Source organism: Belonocnema kinseyi, chromosome 5 (assembly GCF_010883055.1).
Source record: "Belonocnema kinseyi isolate 2016_QV_RU_SX_M_011 chromosome 5, B_treatae_v1, whole genome shotgun sequence".
Lineage (NCBI taxonomy): Eukaryota > Metazoa > Arthropoda > Insecta > Hymenoptera > Cynipidae > Belonocnema > Belonocnema kinseyi.
In genome coordinates, this window is record NC_046661.1 from 130871864 (window position 1) to 130892929 (window position 21066).

At 21.1% G+C, this 21066-nt stretch overlaps 1 protein-coding gene across 1 annotated transcript; it reads left to right on the forward strand.

Moving 5' to 3' along the window:
• Positions 1–9449: 9449 nt before the first annotated feature.
• Positions 9450–15734, forward strand: LOC117173455 (small nuclear ribonucleoprotein Sm D3). The gene is made up of 2 exons (XM_033362038.1): positions 9450–9925; positions 15286–15734. The coding sequence occupies exons 1-2, from the start codon at positions 9610–9612 to the stop codon at positions 15396–15398; spliced, it is 429 nt and encodes a 142-aa protein (XP_033217929.1). The 5' UTR covers positions 9450–9609; the 3' UTR covers positions 15399–15734.
• The last annotated feature ends 5332 nt before the right edge of the window (positions 15735–21066 follow it).

Here is a 21066-nt window from a genome sequence, read left to right on the forward strand (position 1 = left end):
CACTGGAACTCTATCTTTTTTGGTAGAAAATTTATCTTTTAGATTTAAAATTGAATTATTTTGTTTAACTATTCTAATTTTGGTTAAATATTGATTTTCTTTAGATGTCAGTAGTTAAAAATAATCAATCTCTCGAAAGTTTGGTGAAATTCATATTTTCTCCTATTTTTCTGGATAAATTATATACATCTGAACAAATAATTATTGAATTATTCAAACAAATTATTATTGTATTTTAATCATTAATCACAAAACTCATAACTTCTAGAAAATACATTGATTTTGCGACGAAGGTGAAAAATCAAATATTCAAACGTATTAAAATTATTTGAACAATTAAAATTGGTTAATTAAAAATTACTGGGTATTTTTAAATTCCCAAATTATGATGATTTATTCCCGATATTTCAAAAAGTGATAATAAACCCCAACATTTAATAATCAACGATTTATTCATATTATGCTTCAGAATTAAATTATTATATTTTTAAAATCATGATGCATAATTTGAAAATTATTAATGATTTTTAACAACTTATGTTACTTTCAAGATTCTAATTTAAGAATGCTTCAATTTTTAAAGAAGTTTGGAATTTTTAATTTTTAATTCTTGAAGTTTCAATTAATTAATTTTGAAGTTTTCTTGAAAACTTATCAGATATCTTTTAATTTCCTCTTTAAATTTACCCAAGAATCTTAAATTATATTGATATAAACTTAAAAACAAATAAAATTACAAAATATATTGCTATTCGAAATTTTTACTTTGTCGATATAAAAATTATTTTCCAGCTGAAAGTATAATATTGTTGCATTTTTTTCGACTGAAAAAATGTTTTTGTTGAAACTTCAACTATTTTTTTTAATTCGTCTTTTTGGTTTTGAGATTCTTCTCTTTTGGTAGAAATTTTATTATTTGTTGGTTAAAAATACAAGTTTTCGATTTATATATTATCTGTCTTGGATACCTCCTTTTGATTTAAAAGCAAAATCTTTTTTAGTTGAAATATCAATATTTTATATTTTTTGTTGGTAATTAATTTATGTGTCGTCCAAATTGAATATTTGTTTAAAAATTACACTACTTTTTGAAAATTTTACTTTTTTGGTCGAAGATTCATCATTCTTTTCAATGATTTTTGAAATATTTTAAGAGAATTACAACTTTTTAAAGATTTTTTGGAAAAATTTTTATTATTATAATTTTTTAAATTAATTTAAATAGAATTTTGAAAAAGATTTCGAAACATTTTTAAAGAACATTTTTTTTATACAGGCAATTTTTTTAGTTTTGAAAGATTTCAAAAAAACTATCGGAAACCCTCGGATCTTTTTTGAAAAATATGTAGAAATTTTTTAAATATTACAAAAATGATTTAAAATTTTTCAATAATTCAAAAAAATTGAATGCAATATATAGATTTTTGAAGTTTTAAAAAGAAATGCAGAAGCCGTTTAAAAATTTTGAATAGGTTTAAGAGACTTTAACATTTTAGAAATTGTTAAAAAAATATAAAATGATTTGTTTAGAAAATTAATTTTATAAGAGAATTAAAAAAGATTTCAAAACATTATTTTTAATTCTTCAATAAATATCTTGAAGATTTTTTGGAAATTTTTGTCTGTTTTGGAGGATTTTTCAACATTTTTAGGAAAAATTTGAACGGTTTCAAAAGATATTTAGAATTTTTGAAAACTTTTTGAAACGTCATGTTTTTTTTCTGGTTGAAACAGAAAACTAATGAAAGGCCAAAAAATTATTTTTTTAGAAAAATGATTTCTTATTTATTAATAAAATGGCTCTTAAATTTATGAATAAAAAAAGTGTTTTAAAATATTATCAGACATAGAATACAAAAATTTGGAATTTTATCAAAATTAGTGGTCTAAATTGAAAGCGAATAAAAAATGTAATCAACATTTTTTGAATCCGTCAACTTTGGAGTAAATTTATAAAAAAAATCGAAATATCTGAAAAAATGAATGAAATTGATACGAATCTAAGATAAATTTGAAAGAATTTAACGAATTTTAAAAATGATTGAAGAGAAAACATTTTTTAAATAAACAAAAATATTAAATTCAAAGTCTAGTTCAAAGATAAGTTTGTGTAGCAATGAGAAATTTTTTATTTTAAATGTATTTTATTTTTATTTTATTCGAACTTTAAATATCAGTAACTAAAAAAAAAAAAAATTCTCAATGTTAAAGAAATTTTCTAAAATTTTACAGTGTCGGAATTCTATATTTTCGGATTTTTCAGTTCTACCACAAACTTAATAATTAATTAACATAATTCAAAACATTCCCAAAAAGAAAATAAACAAAAATATACTACATAGTGAAAAAATGCAGACAATTTAAAATTCTATAATAATAAAATACCTTAAAATTTATGATATTACTGAATTTGTAAATTCCTGATAAAAGAATAATAAAAATAAAATAAATAATCAATTAATAAAATATATTTATTGTACATACTTTTTATTTTATATGTTCTTTTTTATTCATAAAAAAATTCAATGTAAAAACCATTTGTTCCACATTCTCTTGATACCATGAAATTCATGTTTGCTGATAAGACATCTTCGTCAATTTACGCCACATTTGATAAAATATAATATTTTTAGAAAAAGGAAGTGACATTATTTCTTATGTCCCTGTTTAAGTTTTTCGTTACTTATCATTAGTTCGACTTATCCAATAATTATAATTATGATAATTAATTTAGTAATATGTAACATATTATTTATATTGTAATAATTATAATTATTTAAATTGATTTAAAATTAGATAAATGGGTTTCGAAGCAGAGAAATTTTGATTTCTTTTTATGAAAAACAGTCATTTCCATTTTTCTATAAAATCGAAAAATCATTGTTTTTTAAATATGAATTTGAAGTCAATACTCTAAAAGATTTTGAAAAATTTCAAAAGATTGGTTGAATTTTCGAAAAGGAATCTGGAAGATTTTAGGGTAAAATTTTTTTTTTCTGGTCGATTTTTTAAAAACTTTTCAAACAAATTCAATCATTTTAAAATTACATATAGAAGTTTTAAAAAGATTTTGGAAATAATTAAAAATTTGAAAAGATATTAAATAAATGCAATACAAATATAAATTAATGGTGATTTTGAAAATAATGCAGAAGCTTTTTAAAAATTGTAAAGGGTCTCTAAGAATTTTAAATTTTTCCAGATTCTTAGAAAAATATAAAATGATTTATTCTAAAATTATTTTTATGAGAATATCCAAAAACATTTCAAAACATTATTTAAATCCTTTAAAAAATATCCGAGGAAATTTTTTTTCTAATTGAAAGATTTTAAAAAAATTGTAGGGAGAATACGAATTCTTTTAAAAAATGCTTTTGATTTTTGTACAAATTTTAAAAAGAATTAAAAATTTGGAAAGAATGCCAAAATTGTCAAAAAATAATCGGGGAGATTTTATGACAACTAAAGGAATAATCTGAGTCAGTTTAAAAGACCAAAAGTTCTAAGCTGAATAAAATTTTTCCAAGATTTTTGCAAAATTCTGTAAAATAATAAAAATTCATTCGAAATTTTCTAGACATCGATATATTTTTTTTATTGAAAGAAATTAAATCCTGTTTCAATGAAAATTTTTGGATGTTAAATGTATTTTTTTTAAATTATTGTTTATATTTGAAATAACAACAATTTAAATAAATCTTTTAAATGCAGAAGAACAACACAAGAACAAGATTTTTATTATAAGAGCAATAATGTTAAAAAACGACTATGCACGTTAAAAAAACTTGAATTCAGAAGTTTCAAAAAATTGTTGTTACTTTAGATTTGAAAGATAATTTATAAGAATATATTAAGGATTAAAAAAAATGTTTTTTGACAAATTATTTCATTCCCGTATTTGTAATAAATATTATTAATTAAAAAACAATTTTGAGTATTTTTTCGCGAATTTAAAAGCCCGTTATTTTATTTATTTTTCATTTTTCAGTCGCCCCATAAAATTAATAATTAATTAATGAAAGTAATAAAATTCTTAAAAAAGCAAATATTCAAAACATAATAATTCCGTAAATAAAAATGCGGACACAGGAAAATTTTCGAATTATGAAATTTATTGAAAATATTGTTTATTTAATGTATTATTTTATATTTGACTATTTATTTATTCCAGTAACAAAAATATTCCAACGGAAAACATTTGTTCCACATTTTCTTAACGCAAGGTAATTTAATTTCTACAATAATAAACGCATTTTTGAAAACATAATATTTTTAGAAAAAAAGGTGACATTATTTCCTATGGTCTACTTTTATCTTTTCATTATTTATTTCACTTTTAATCGTACGATAACTGTCATTATTATAATAATATTTGTTATAGTTTTTTGCATCGTTTACAATTTTTTGAAAATGTGAAAAGAAATGTTTTCTTTTTAACCAAAAAGAATCAATTTTCAATCAAAAAATAAATAATAATTTATAATAATAATTATAATTATAATTTTATCTAAATTTACGAATGTTTACTTGAATTTTTAAGTTTTAAATTCATCCTTTTGGATGAAAATTTCTTTCTTTCATTGAGATTTTTATAACTTTATTACCATTTTTTAATTATTCCTTTTGCTTTAAACATTATATTTTTTGTTGAAAATTCAACTATTTCTTGAATATTTTTTTTTCATTTACAGAAAATTTCATTCAAAATATGAATTTTTCCAAGAGGAACAAAATAATAATAAACAAAAACATAAATTTCCAGAAAAATTGTCATTGTTACGCTTTCCATTAAAACATATAATGTTCCACCAAAAAAGCATACTTTTTAGCAAAAATGGAATAGTTAAATTTCCAGCTAACAAAAATAATTTACAAACAAAAAAAAAACAATTTTCAACAAAACAGTTTAATTTTTAAGTAAGAAAAATTTTTTTTAACTAAAATGATCATTCTTTTTGAAAAAAAATTTTTTTAACCCAATAGTCGAATTTTTACACAAGGATATGAATTTTCAACTGGGGAAATTAATTTTCTACCAAATAGTGTAATTTTCAAAAATAAAACAAAAAACACTATTGTCTATTTATTTCGTTTTCGGAGTTTGTGTCGTTCGTCAATAATTTATTTTCTTTTTTAATGCTGATTTTTACGAATAAAACAACAAAAAGCCCATTCTATCAAAAAGTGATCTATATTAAATTTGTGGACCATTTTTGGGTGCACAATTTTGAATCTGTCATATTTTTTCCTATCTGGCATAGTTTGACCGCAAAATTGAATTTTTCATTTTTCATTATTATTTTGTAGATTAGAATTTTGTTGATTAGAAAAATTTAATTTTCGATTTTTCAAATAAAATGATATTTATTTAACTAGAATGCTAGATGTTTTAAAAAAACAAGAATAAATTTTAGACACGAATATTAACTTTCAGAGAAAAAGATCATTTTCAATATTCAAGTGGAATATGTTAAATTTTCTGTTAAAAAAAAATCCATTAAAAAAAACAAACTTTAAGTAATAGTTACATTTTCAAACGAAGTGATTAAATTTTAACTACAATTGTAGATCATTGACTAATATAGTTAAATTTCAATTCAGAGAGATTAATTTCCAATTTAGATGATGAATATTTAAATTTAAAAAATTTAATTTTTGACCAAAAAAAAAAGAATTTTCAAACAAGAACATTTATTTCTACCTAAAAAGTTGAATCTTTAACTAAAAAATTATCTTTATTATTTTCAGAATTTTTCAATCATATGGTTGAATTTTTAGTTAAAGAAATTAATTGGCAACGAAATCTTTCGAAATGTTCTTAAATTTATTGAAATCTTTTGGAATTGTTTGAAAAAAAACGTTTTGGAATTTTAAAAAAGTTTTAATTCTTGAAATTTTTATAAATTCTTTTAAATACTTTTGAAATATTTTGCACATCTTTTGTATTTATTTTAAATCACTGGAATATTAAAAATATTTGTGAAATATTTTGAAATTTTCTAAACAAAAATGTAAATACCTTTTAAAATATTTAAAATGTTTTGTATTTTTATGTATTATTAATAATAATATTATATAATAATATAATGATACAAAATATATATTAATTAAAATATAAATATTTTGAAGTATAAAGTGATGTTTGAAATTTTTGAATTTATTGAAATTATTTGAAAACCTAATTATTATTCTCTCAAATATTTTCGAAACCTTTCATTAATCTTTGTTTGTGATGTTTGTTGTATTTTTTGTATTTTATGTATTTTATTTGAAATTGTTTAAAACGAAATGCTCTGAAATGTTTTAAATCTTTTAAAATTAAAAAAAAATGTTAATCTTTTAAAATCTTGAACTATTTCTGGACTCCTTTATAATCATTTGAAATCATTGAAATATTTAAAACCTTTATGAAATCCTTCAAAATATTCTAAAATTGTTTAAATTACTTAAAATGTTTTAAACCTTTTTACACTCTTTAAAATTTTTTGTAAAATCTCTGAAATCCTTAAAATCCTTACGAAATCTTGTGAAATCTTAAAAAATTTCAAATCTTTCTTTAATCTTTGTTTGTGAAATATTTTGTGTTCGTTTGATATCATTGAAATCTTTTGAAATTGCTTAAAAAGGAAACGTTTTGAAATCGTTAAAATCTTTAACAAAAAATTTAAATTTTTCATATATTTTAAAATCTTTATTAATTTTTTTAACTACTTGTAAAACCTTTCACATATCTTTTATATTTATTTGGAATCATTGGAATATTTGAAATCTTTGTGAAACCTTTCGAAATATTCTAAACAATCGTTAATTACTTTAAATATTTTTAATATTTGTGAGATTTTTTTTTAATTTTGGTACAATCTTTGAAATCCTTGAAATCTTAGTTGTGAAATCTTTGGAAGTCCTTATAAATTCGTTGAAAAACTTGTTAAATCTTTCCCACATCTTCTGTATTTATTCGAAATCACTGGAATATTAAAAATCTTTGAGAAAAATTTTGAAATTTTCTAAAAAAAATGTGAACTCATTTAAAATCTTTAAAATGTTTTGTATTTTCGCGAACTGTTCTCTTTTTGAAATCTTTAAAATTGTAATTGGAATTAAAAATTTTTTCGAGAAACCTAAAAAGATTATATTTAGAAATTTTAAGGCAAATACACAAAGAATATATTTATATTAGTTACATTTACAGTTGAAACATGATTTTTCAATAAATTAATTCAATTTTAACTTTCAACCAAGTCATTGAATTTTTGACTAAAAAAGCTAAATTTTCAACCAAAAATTAAATAATTAAATTTTAATTTAAAAAAATTAATTTTTAATCAAGTCGTTCAATTTTTAACTAAAGAGACTAATTTTTTTATAAAAATAATGAATCTATAAAACAAAAAAAGGAATTATTAAACAAAGAATTTAACTTTTAACCAAGTAATTCAATTTTAAAGTAATATGATGAATATTCAACTGGAAAAGTTTAATTTGCAACCAAAAAGATTAATTTTCTACCAAAGAAGATGAATTTTTAACTAAAATTTTAATTTTCAACTGAAAATTGAAAAGTTAAATTTTTCAGTTAAACAAATTAATTTTCAACCCAAGAGTTGAATTTTTAATTAAAAGAATACGACAAATAATTTTTTACTAAAGAGTTGAATTTTCAACCAAAAATTGAAAATTTATAAATTTTCAACCAAAGAGATAAACTGTCAACTAAAATGATGAAAAATTCAAGTAAATAATTATTTTAAGTTAAAATATTATTTTGCAGCAACAAAAGTGATGAATGTTCAACTGAAAATATTAATGTATTCGAATTTTTTCAAATATTTTCAAATATTCTTCTAAGAGAAGTTTGATCAAACAAAAAATCATTGAAATTTTTCCCTGAAATCTCAAGAAAATTTGTTTACCCTTCTTGAAACCTTTCAAAATTCTTAAGAATGTTCAATTCTTGAAATTTGAAACCTTTAGACATTTTTTTCAAATCTTTAGAAATCTACATTTTGTTTTAAATTAGTTAAAATCATTTCAAGTTTAATATTGTTTTTCAGCTGAAAATTAATTTTTCTAACCAAAAATTGGACGGTTTTATTTTTATTTAAAAATAGATAGTTTTTTATTTGATAATCCATTTATTTCATTAAAAAATAAACTATTTTGTTGCAAATTCAATTTATTATTTAAAATTTTAACTATTACATTTGTTGCTAAAAATGTATTTGTTAATTTGAAAATTAATTTCTTTTGTTAAAAATTGAACTATTTTGTTGTAAATGAATTTTTTTTTGTCAAAAAATTCAAATTTTCCATTGATGGCTAATAAGTTTTTTGAGTTAGAAAGTCCTTTTTGTTTGCGATTTAATTTGTTTTTTCGAAAATTTAACTATTTAATTGAAAATTGAATTTTTTTCGGCTACTTATTAATTTTTTAAGTAAAAATTAATTTTTAATCTAAAAATAAAACTGTTTCATTTTTGCTCAAAAAAATATATTTTTCAGTTGATCATTCATTTATTTCTTTGAAAATTGAACTATTTGATCTAAAATTTAATTTTTTATATGAAAATTCAATTATTCCATTTGTGGTTAAAAATGTATTTATTTTTAGTTGAAAATTCATGTCTATTGTTGAAACTTTAACAATTGTTAAAAATTTGTTTTTTTGTCACTTGAAGTTTTACCTTTTTAATTGACATTTTTCATATGTTTTTGAAAATTTATCTTTTTCGGTAAAAAATGATTCTACTTGTTTGAAAATTCGTAAAAAATCATTTGAATTTCCCCGCGCACTAGTGCTGGCACTGCCACGAACTAAAATTCAATATGGCGCCGGCTTATGCGCATCTGATGCGCGTTACAAATGCTTGAACTCTTCTACGCATGCGTTGCGCTCGGTCTCTGATTCGTAGCTGTTCGCGCGTAATTTCAAAATGCTAAAAAACTTTTATTTTTTATTATGAATAATGTCATTTTAACTTATTTAAATGTTTATTAGACCGATATAAATAAATCTGAATTAAAATAAACATTTCTTAAGTGCATACTGTGTGAATAAAACATATCCTTTGGTACTCACTTGTATTCGTCTTGCATATTTTTCATTATTGGAAAATTTTGTTATATAAAGTTGATTAAAATATTAAAATTAATTTTATTGTAGAGAAATGTTAACATTTTGTTACAGTTATGGTATAAATATTGTGCAGAATACAAGTGAGTACCAAAGGATATGTTTTATTTACACGGTATGCACTTCATACATTTTTATTTTCATTCAGATTCATTAATATCAGTCTAATAAACATTTCTATAAGTTGAAATGACATTATTCATAGTAAACAATAAAAATTTTTTTAGCATTTTGAAATTGCGCGCGAACAGCAACGAATCAGAGACTGAGCGCGACGCATGGGTAGAAGAGTTCGGGCACTCGTTACAAGCACTGGCGCATCATTTGTGATTTGTGCAGCGTGTCTGAGCGTGTTCTGAAAGTGAAATACTTTTTTCACTTTTTCTTCTAAAATATTGAAAAAAGCTCTAAGGAATTTTTGAGTTTTTATCTCTGGTTTGAATTCCTTTACCTGTTGAATAAAAAATCTCACAAAAATGTCGATCGGCGTCCCGATAAAAGTTCTTCACGAAGCCGAAGGACACATCATAACCTGTGAAACGAACACCGGTGAAGTTTATCGCGGTAAATTAATAGAAGCTGAGGATAATATGAATTGCCAAATGCAAAACATCACAGTAACCTACAGAGATGGACGAACGGCTCAACTCGAAAACGTTTACATTCGAGGCTCAAAAATTCGTTTTTTGATACTACCTGACATGTTGAAGAATGCTCCGATGTTCAAGAGACCGGGCGGTAAAGGATCCGGGACGGCAGGGCGAGGAAAATCGGCGATTTTGAGAGCTCAAGGTTCGATTTATTTTATTTTCTTGTTGTTTTTATCAATTTTTATTCGATGGGGCTGCGCGATCGTAAACGACTTTTGAAGTTTATTTTTAGGTTAAATTGACTGCAGTTGATCGAACGATTAAAAACGTCACTAAAGTTGGTTTACTCTCGTTTCTAACGTGTCAGATTTTGAATGATGTTTAATACAAACTATAAAAATTGTGTGCATTGGAAATTAAAATTATGTGAAATTAAATACGGAAAATAAAATACTAGAAAAAAAAATGCGCGCGCTTATAAATTAAAATGTAAAATTATATTTATTTATGCGTAATTTTTTTATTTCATGGTATCCTTTTTGATCCTAAAAGATAAATTTTCAACCAAGAGATTGAATTTTTGGAACCAAACAAAGATCAATTTTCAACCAAAAATGGAACTCAAATTTTAATTAAATCAATTTAATTTTCAATAAAAAAAAGAATATTACACAAAGCAGTTGAATTTTCTATCAAATTGTTTAAAATTGAAGCAAAATTTAACCAAGGAGATAAATTTTCTACCAAAAAGAACGAATTTTAATCAAGATGCATAAATTTATAATAAAAAATTGAATTTTCATTCCGGAAGATTAATGTTCAACAAAATATATAGATTTATAATAAAGTAGTCATAAATTTTTAAATAAGTAAAAAATCAAATTTATAACAAAGTAGTTGAATCCAAATCAAGAAGATTAATTTTCTACCAAAAAAGACTGGGTTTCAAAGAATTACATAAATTTTCTAACAAATTGTTTAAATGTAACCAAAAAAATGAATATCTACAAAATAAATTAATTTTAAACCAAAAAAGGGACGAATTTTCATCAAGATATATAAATTTAAAATAAAATAATTTAATTTTCAATCAAGAAGGTTAATTTTTCAAAAAAAAGAGAGATAAATTTTCAACAAAATGCATAAAATTTAAGCAAATTTTTTAATTAAAAATAATTAATTTGAAACCAAAAAAAACACCATTTCAACAAAGTATTTTAATTTTTAACCAAAGACATGGATTTTTAATCAAATACATCAATTTTCGATTGAAAATTTAAATACGTAGTTGGAAATTTATTTATTTTTTTGTAGAAAACCCTAGTTATTGTTTGAAAATTCATTTATATTGGTTACAATTTAATTTCTTTGGTTGCAAAATTAACTATTTTGATGAAAAATTTTTTTTCGATTAAATATTAATTTTTTAAACTGAAATCTCAAGTATATAATCAAATTTTCAGTTAAAAAATTTTTTTTTCGTTGATAATTAATTTTTTTGTGTAAAATTCAACAATTTTGTGGAAGCTGCTTATTTCGGCTCATAATTATATTTTTTTAAACTAAAAACTGTTACATTTTTGGTCAAAAGTATTTTTTTAGTTGAAAATTCAGTTTTTAAACACTCGTTTTTTCATTGCTTGAAATTTTATATTTTATCGTTGAAATTTCAACTATATGGATGAAATTTCATCTTGTTTTTAGAAAAAAAATTCTTTTTGTGTGTAAATTAATTTCTTTGTTTGAACATGTAAATATTTGATTGGAAATTTGATTTTTGAAGTTGAAAATTAATTTTTCAAACTAGAAATTGAAAAGTTACATTTTTGATAAAATCAGTTTTTTCGTTGAAAATTGAATTATTTGGTTGAAATTTCAATTTTTAATCTGCAAATTCAACTATTTAATTTTTTGTTTATAAATGTTTCATTTTTACCTTAAAAATTAAACTTTTTGTTTGAAAATTCAATTTTTTATCTCAAAATTCGACCACTCCATTTTTGGTTATAAATTTTCTTTACTGAAAAATTCCTTTCTATACTTGGAACTTTAACAATTGTTAAAAATTCGTTTTTTTTTGTTGCTTGAAAATTGATATTGTTTAATTAAAATTGCAACCATTTTGAAAATTCATATTTTTTGGTAGAAAATTATTCATTATCAATTATTTCATTTCATTTTTAACCAAAAAATTAAAAATTTCTGCAGAAAATATGAATTTAAAAAAAAAATAGTTTGATTTTCAAGCCAAAGATGTATGACTTTTTAACGCAATTGTTAAATTTTCTACGAAGAATGACGATTTTTCAAAATAATACATAAATTTATAATCAAATGTTGAATTTTCAAAAAATTACTTATATTTTTAACCAAACGATTGAATTTTTGAACAAATAATTAGTTTTTAACCAATTAGTTTAATTTATAAGCTAAAAGATACGTTTTCTGTCAAAAAGGACGAATTATCAATAAAATTAAATAAATTAAAATAAATTTAAAAAAAAATGTCTACAAAGCAGTTGAATTTTCTGAAAAATTATTCAAATTTAAGCCAAAAAAATTCATTATCTACAAAACAACTGCATTTTTAAACCCGTAAATGTGATTTTTCAATTAAAAAATAAAATTAAAAAAAAAACAGTTTTCAACCAAGTAGTTGAAGTTTGAAACAAAAAATTAATTTTTAGTTTAAAAAAACATTTTTAACATTTAAAATTTCGAAGCCTATTTTTTGAATCAAAAATAGCTTCGAAATTTTAAATGTTAAAAATAATTTTTGAAACTAATATCTTATTGTTGTATTTGTAATCAATAAAATATATTTATAAAAATATGAATTGTTAAAATTCGGGAATTTTCCAATTCGGATATTTTATAAATCGGCAATTTTCTGTCGGGAATTTTATTATTCGGGAATTTTTCAATTCGGTAATATTATAAACTGTCGTAAATTTCATTATTCGAGAGTATTCCAATTCGGGAATTTTATAATTCTAAAATTTTATTATTTGAGAATTTTATTATTTGAGAATTTTCCAAATCGGTATTTTTATTTTTCGTTAATTTTATTATTCGCGAATTTGATAATTCGGGAATTTTACTGTGTCGGGAATTTTATTTTTCTAGATTTTTCAGTCGTCCCATAATAAAATTCACGACAGTTTATAATATTACCAAATTGAAAATTCTCGAATATTAAAATTCCCGACAGAATATTGCCGATTTTATAAAATATCCAAATTGGAAAATTCCTGAATTTTTACAATTAGAATTTTTTATAAATATATTTTATTGATTACAAATACAACAATAAGATATTAGTTTCAAAAAATATTTTTAACATTTAAAATTTCGAAGCTTATTTTTTGAATTTAAAATAGCAATAATTTATATTTCAATACTGTTTGAAAAACGTTACAAGTTACGTAGAAAATTTAACGAGAATTTTGTTCCAAGCGCACGTTTTCAAAAATAAGGAAGGCGATACAAAAATTTAATTCTACATTGAAAGAAAAAATAATGACTCACATTTTGACGCTTTTTTTGAAAATTTGCATAGAATTTGAAAAAAAAATACAAAAAGAGTTAGCAAAAATTGAATTTTAAATTAAAAAAAATATATATATGTATACATTTTAAATTTGATTTTTGCGAACGATTTTTGTATTTATTCAAATACTTGTGAGCATTGAAAAACATGCGTTACCCAGAAATATTTTATTTAAAATTATTGCTATTTTAAATTCAAAAAATAAGCTTCGAAATTTTAAATGTTAAAAATAATTTTTGAAACTAATATCTTATTGTTGTATTTTCTAATCAATAAAATATATTTATAAAAAATTCTAATTGTTAAAATTCGGGAATTTTCCAATTCGGATATTTTTATTTTTAATTCTGGAATTTTATTATTCGGGAATTTTCCAATTCGGTATTTTTATTTTTCGGCAATTTTATTATTGTCGGATTTTATTTTTCGGCAATTTTCCAATTCGGTATTTTTATTATTCGTGAATTTTATTATTTGGGAACTTTCCAAATCAGTATTTTTATTTGGGAAAACTGAAAAATCCCGAAAAATAAAATTCCCGACACTGTAAAATTCCCGAATTAGAAAATTCTCGATTAATCAAATTCACGAATAATAAAATTGCCGAAAAATAAAAATACCGATATGGAAAATTCCCAAATAATAAAATACACGAATAATAAAATTACCGAAAAATAAAAATACCGAATTGGAAAATTCCCGAATAATCAAATTTTCGAAAAGTAAAATTTCAGAATTATAAAATTCCCGAATTACAAAATTCCCGAATAATAAAATTCTCGACAGTTTCTAATATTACCGAATTGGAAAATCCGCGACAGAAAATTGCCGATTTATAAAATATCCGAATTGGAGAATTCCCGAATTTTAACAATTACATTTTTTTATAAATATATTTTATTGATTTCAAATACAACAATAAAACATTAGTTTCAAAAATTATTTTTAACATTTAAAATTTCGAAGCTTATTTCTTAAATTTAAAATAACAATAATTTTTAATAAAATATTTCTAGGTAAAGCATGTTTTTTTAATGTTTACAGTATTTGAAAAAATACAAAAAGCGTTCGAAAAAATAAAATTTCAAATTTCAAATCTAAAAAATACAAAAAATTTTAGCAAAAATTGAACTTTAAATTTATATATCTATTATTATTATTATTATTATTATTATTATTTTGTCGGGAATTTTCCAATTCGGTAATATTGTAAACTGTCGTAAATTTTATTATTCGGTAATATTCCAATTCGGGAATTGTATAATTCTGAAATTTTATTATTCGAGAATTTTATTATTCGGGAATTTTTCAATTTGGTATTTTTATTTTTCGACAATTTTATTATTGGCGAATTTTATTTTTCGGCAATTTTCCAATTCGGTATTTTTATTTTTCAGTAATTTTATTGTTCGTGTATTTTATTATTTGGGAATTTTTCAAATCTGTATTTTTATTTTTCGGCAATTTTATTATTCGCTAATTTGATTATTCGGGAAATTTATTTTTCGGGATTTTTCAATCGTCCCTTTTATTTTTCGGAAATGTGGCGGGAATGTTATTTTTCGGGATTTTTCAGTTGTCCCTTTAAATTTGACATTTTTTTTAAACTTCTAGATTTCTCAAGATTTTGAAATTTTTTTTCAAGAATGTTTAAACTATTTAAAATGAAAATAATTTAACTTCTACTTTAAGAACTGAAGTTAAACAATGTAATTAAAAATTTTTTTAAATTTTTCTAACCTAAAATAATCTAAAAATATATTTGTGAAATTTTCTGAGGTTTATTGATTGATTCTTTAATTTATTGCATTAAAAATCTTAACGAAGATTTATATTTTTGAACTTAATTTAAATAGTTGAATTCTAAACATTTGAATAGAAAATTTTGGAATTGAAATACTTTTTCTTCTTTATTTTTTATTACTTTATATGGAAAAATGTTTACGAACCGGGAATTAATTTCGTCGATTAAGACGGACACTCTGTGTTTCTTATCAACGATTTTTTTTCAGCCCGAGGAAGAGGTCGAGGTCAAAGCCAGAGAGGTCGAGGCACAGGATCTGCGCCCTGGTTGAATCAACAAAATCAAAGTGGAACCACCCAACCGGGACGAGGACGAGGATAACCATCTTCACGAATAAAATTGTCACTTTTCGTTAGGATAGGATCAATCTGATCAGCTCTTATTTTCTCACACTCTTCATTCCGAGTTTCTGATTGGCCGAAGATGTATAATTTTTATTTTTGTGTTGCTTTTTCTTTATGGGTGAAAGTTTTCTTCAATTATAATACAGTAGTGAACAAAAAATGTTTCTTTTATTAGATATATTGTCTTTATTGATTTAGTGTTTTCTGATAAATTGATCAGACTGAAAATGCGACATTCTCTCACGACTCGGCGGAATATTAATAATTATGGAATAATTACTTTTCTATACCAAAGTAAAAAAAAATACGTTTATAAAAATCTCTCTTATTTTCCCTTTCAGATTTTTTTAGTGTAAGTGATTTTTTATTCACTTTTTGTCACCTTTTTTAGGAATTTCTCACTATTTTCTCCAAATCTTGAACCAAATGATCAAACATAATCTTAAATTTTTAATTTGAAAAGATGAATATTTTATAAAAGCCAGATTAATTTTTGAAGCAAGAAGAAGAATTTTCAACTAAAAAATATGACTTTTCTAACAAATGAGGATTTTTACTCCGCAATGATGGATTTTCTATCCAAAAATACAAGTGTTCAATAAATTAGTTGAAATTTTGATAAAAAAAGATTACTTTTTTAGAAAAAAAATTTTATTTAGATTAATTGTAAAATAAAATAATTTTTTTCAATTAAAAATAATTAGTTTTCAATCGATTTTTAACCAAAGAAGATGAATTTTAAATAAAACAATTAAATTTTCAACCAAATAGTAGTATCAATATTCAACAAAAAAATATGACGTTTTAAGAAAATAATTCAGTTCAAATTAATTCTGAAAAAGAAATATAATACTTTTTTTTGATAAAAAGAACTTTCAATCGAAATAGATTTTTTGAAACAAGAGGTATAATAGTAGACTTCTTAATAAAAATTATTAACTTTTAAATATAAAAGGTGAATTGTCAACAATTAAAAAAAAAGATTTTTCTACCAAAAGATAAATTTGCGACCAAAAATGATGACTTTTTCAAAAATATCGATGAATTTTCTCAAAAAGTATGTTTTTTCAGTAAAAGAGATTATTTATTATACAAAAATACAATAATAGACTTTTCAAACAAAAGAATTATTTTTTTGAATCAGAAAAGATGAATTTTCAACCAAAAAATATGAATTTTCAATTTAAAAGAATGAATTTTCTGCCAAACAATATAATGTTTCATCTACAAACGATTACTTTTTAATAAAAGACTTTAATTTTCAATAAAATAGTTAAATCTTTAACTAAATAGTAGCATTTGTAACCAAAAAGTAGAATTTTTAACCAAAAAAATTATTCATTAAAAATTCCACTCCTTGGTTGAAAGTTGCACGAACTTTTTTAAATTTCGTTTTTTTTCGTTTGAAGATTCATAATTTTATTTGAAATTTCGTTTGTTTTTTTTTTTTTTGGTTAAAAAATTAAATTTAAAATTCGGTTGGTTGTAAACAAGTTTTTTAAAACTACAAATTGAAATATTTTGTTACAAAATTATGTTTTTTTTTTTTGTTGAAAATTCGTCTTTTTTTATAGAAAATCAACATTTTTCCAAATCTAGTCATATTGAAAATATAAACTGTTTGGTCAAATCTAACTGTTTTTAAAATTTTTTTATTAAAGTTTCGTATTGGAAATATCAGCTATAACATTTTTTGATAAACATTAATCTTTTTTTGTTGAAAAATGAACAATTTGGTATAAAATTCAACTATTTTGTTGAAAATCCGTTTTTTTTAAGAATTAGATTTTTAACAGGAAAATGAACCATTCTTAGGGTAGCCGCTGGACCGGGAAAACCGGGAATTTTTTGAAACCGCGTAATTCAATTTTTTTTTTGTTTTATAAATTTTCTATTGAAAATTTGTATTTTTAAGCTTACATTTTTAATTTAAAGACTTTTTAAATGTTTTTTTTAGAGACTTGAAAAAATAAAAGCCTTTGATGTTAAAAATGTTGGATAAAAAACATTTTTATTTAATAAATAAACAAATTTTTTTATTTATCTGTACTTTAAGTAATAATAATTTAACAAAAACGATTTTAAACCTGTTAAAAAATTTAAGAATTTTCAGATTTTAACGTTAAAACTTAAACGGTTTTAATTTGAAAGTATTAGTTATTAAACAAATGTGAAGGTGTGACTGAAAGTTTATAAACTATTTTAAACTTAAAAATAACTTGACTATAATATATTAATTAAATCATTTTATTAAATTTAAAATTTTTCAGTCTAAAATATTCAATTTTTAACCCATTCAATTTGAAATTTTTAATTAAAAAAAATATTATTGAATATTTAACAATACTTGAATTTTTATTTAAGACACATAAACTAAAACCAAATATATAAAAGTAAAGAAATTTTGACTGAATTTGTAGAAAAAAACGAGTCATTTTAAGAGATATTTAGGAGTGTAAAAAAAAATTTTTTTCAAATTTTAGAAAGTTTTTTCAAAATCATTTAGAATCTTTTTTGAAAATGTTGTTTAAATCTTTGAAAATTTTTTAAAATATTCTCTTAAATGAATGTATCAAAATTAAAAGTTATTTTTAATTTTCCTAGGAATCTTAAAAAAATGTTTTCATTTTTTTGAAGCCTTTCACAATTCTGAAAAATAATCTAATTTTTTGTATAAAATTTGTGATATTTAGAAGTTCTGAAAAAATTTCCAAAATAATTTTGAAATCATTTTAATTATTTATTCTTTTAAAATAAATGTTGTAACATAAAAAATCATGAATTTTTTTAAATGATTTATTCTCTTAAAATAAAGTTTGTAAAATAATAAATCCGTATAAATTTTAAGACGTTTTTTAAATATTTTTCCTAGAATTTAAAAAAAAATTCTGCAAAATTAAAAAGATTTCCTTCAAATCTTGCAGTTTTTTTTTAATCTTTCAAAATGTTTTGAAATCTTTTTATTCTTTTAAAATAAATGGTGTTAAATAAAAAAAACAATATAAATTTTAGGCATTTTTTTTTAATTTTGTAGAATTTTTCCCGGAATGTAAAAAAAATGCTGCAAAATTTAAAAATCAAATCTTGCATATTTTTATTTTGAAATATTTCGGAATATTTTGAAATCATTTTAATTATTTATTCTTTTAAAATAAATGTTGTAACATAAAAAATCATGAATTTTTTAAAATGATTTATTCTCTTAAAATAAAGTTTGTAAAATAATAAATCCGTATAAATTTTAAGACGTTTTTAAAATATTTTTCCTAGAATTTAAAAAAATTTCTGCAAAATTAAAAAGATTTCCTTCAAATCTTGCAGTTTTTTTTTTTATAATCTTTCAATTTTAAAGTATTTGTATCTATTTATTCTCTTAAAATAAATGCTGTTAAATAAGAAAGCAATATAAATTTGAGGAATTTTTTTTTAATTTCGTAGAATTTTTCCTGGAATTAAAAAAAAATCTTTAAATCTTGCAGATTTTTATTTTGAAATTTTTAGGAATGTTTTGAAATCTCATCTATTCATTCTCTTAAAATAAATGCTGTAAAATAAAAAATCGTTAAAATTTCAGGACTCTTTTTTTTTTTATTTTAAGAATATAAAATCTTTAAGATTTGAAGATTTTATTTTTAATTTTGCAGATTTTTTTCTTAAATTCTGAACATTTTTTTTAAATTCCTAAAAATTGTCATGTTTTTTTTCTTTAACAGCATCTACTTTAAGAGAATAAATGGATAAAAAGATTTCAAAACATTTAGAAAGATTAAACAAAAAAATCTGCAAGATTTGAAAGAAGTATTCTTAATTTTGTAGAATTTTTCCAAAATTCTAGGAAAAAATCCAAAAAAATATTTTTAAAAAGGTCTTAAAATGTATACGGATTTATTATTTTAGAAACTTTATTTCAAGAGAATAAATCATTTTTAAAAATTAAAAATATTCCATAATTTTTAAAAAAATCTACAAGTTTGAAAAACATTTTTTTTTCAAGTTTGCAGAAGTTTTATTAAATGCCAGGAAAAATTCTGCAAAATCAAAATTTTTTAAATGATTTTTTATGTCACAACATTTATTTTGAAAGAATAAATAATTTAAAAGATTTTTAAAAAACCTGCAAGATTTAAGGAAATATGTAATCATTTTTATTTTACATTTATTTTAACAAAATGAATCATTAAAAAGATTTCGAAAAATTTTCAAAAAATATGAAATATTTAGGATTTTTTTTCAATTTTGAAGAATTTTAAAAATTAAATCTAGGAAAAATTCTGCAAAATTAAAAAAAATCCTAAAATTTTAACGAGTTTTTATTTTACAGCACCTTTATTTTAAGTGTATAAATACGTAAGTAGATTTCAAAACAAAAATCTGCAAGATTTGAAGATTTTTTTTTTAATTTTGCAGATTTTTTTTTTAAATTCTCGGAAAAATTCTGTGAAATAAAAAAAAGCCTAAAATATTTTTTAAAAAGGGTCTTAAAATGTATACGCATTTATTATTTTACCAACTTTATTTTAAGAGAATAAATCATTAAAAAATTGTAAACATTCCATAAGATTAATAAAAAAAATCTGCAAGCTTGAACATTTTTTCAGTGTCCAGAATTTTTTTAATGCTAGGAAAAATTTTGCAAATTTAAAATTTGTTTAATGATTTTTTATGTTACAACATTTATTTTAAAAGAATAAATAATAAAAAAGATTTCAAAACAATCCAAAAGATTTTTAAAAATCTGCAAGATTTAAGGAAATTTGTAATCATTTTTATTTAAAAAAAATTAATGATTAAAATATTTCAAACTATTTTTAAAAAATATGAAAGATTTAGGAAATTTTTTTACATTTTAAAGATTTTTTTTTAATTCTGGGAAAAGTTCTGCACAATGAAAAACATTTTTTTTCAAATTTTGCAAAAATTTCCTTAGAATTAAAAAAAATCTTCAAACTTAAAAAAAAATTTCGAATCTTGCAGATTTTTGTTTAGAAACTGACATTTTTTTATTCAGGATTTCGCCTTTTTAGTAGATAATAATTCTTTCTCGTTGAAAAATTCTCTTTTTGGCATAAAATTCCAATATTCAAGTTAAAGATTCAGGATTTTAGTTGCAAATTCATTAGTTTAGCTGAAAATTACATTCTTAAACTGAATATTAAACTCTTCCATTTTGTTAAAAAAAAATTTTTTTGTAGGAGATTATCTTTTTCGTTGAAGGTGGATTCTCTCGTTTAAAAAATCTTTCTTTCGGTTAAAAATTCAATTACGAAAATAAAATTATTTGCTTGTAAATTAAACTTTTGTTACAGTTTTTTATTTTTTAAATTAATTGTTTTTATTGAAAATTTATTTCTTTGGTTGGAAAATGGGATGTTTGATTAAAAACTTGTTTTTTTTTATTTGGATTTTTGTTGACTAAAAATATAATTATCTAATTTTTTGTTGAAAAATTATCTTTTTTAGTGGGAAATTCGCCTTTTTTATGTAAATTAATCTTCGTGGTTGAAATTTTATCATTTTTGCCAAAAATGAATTTAATTCTAGTTATATAATTCATTTGAAAGTTTATCTTTCTGGTTGAAAATTAAATTATTCCTGTTAACTAAATACAAATTGATTTAAAAATTCATCACTTTCTTTAAAAATGT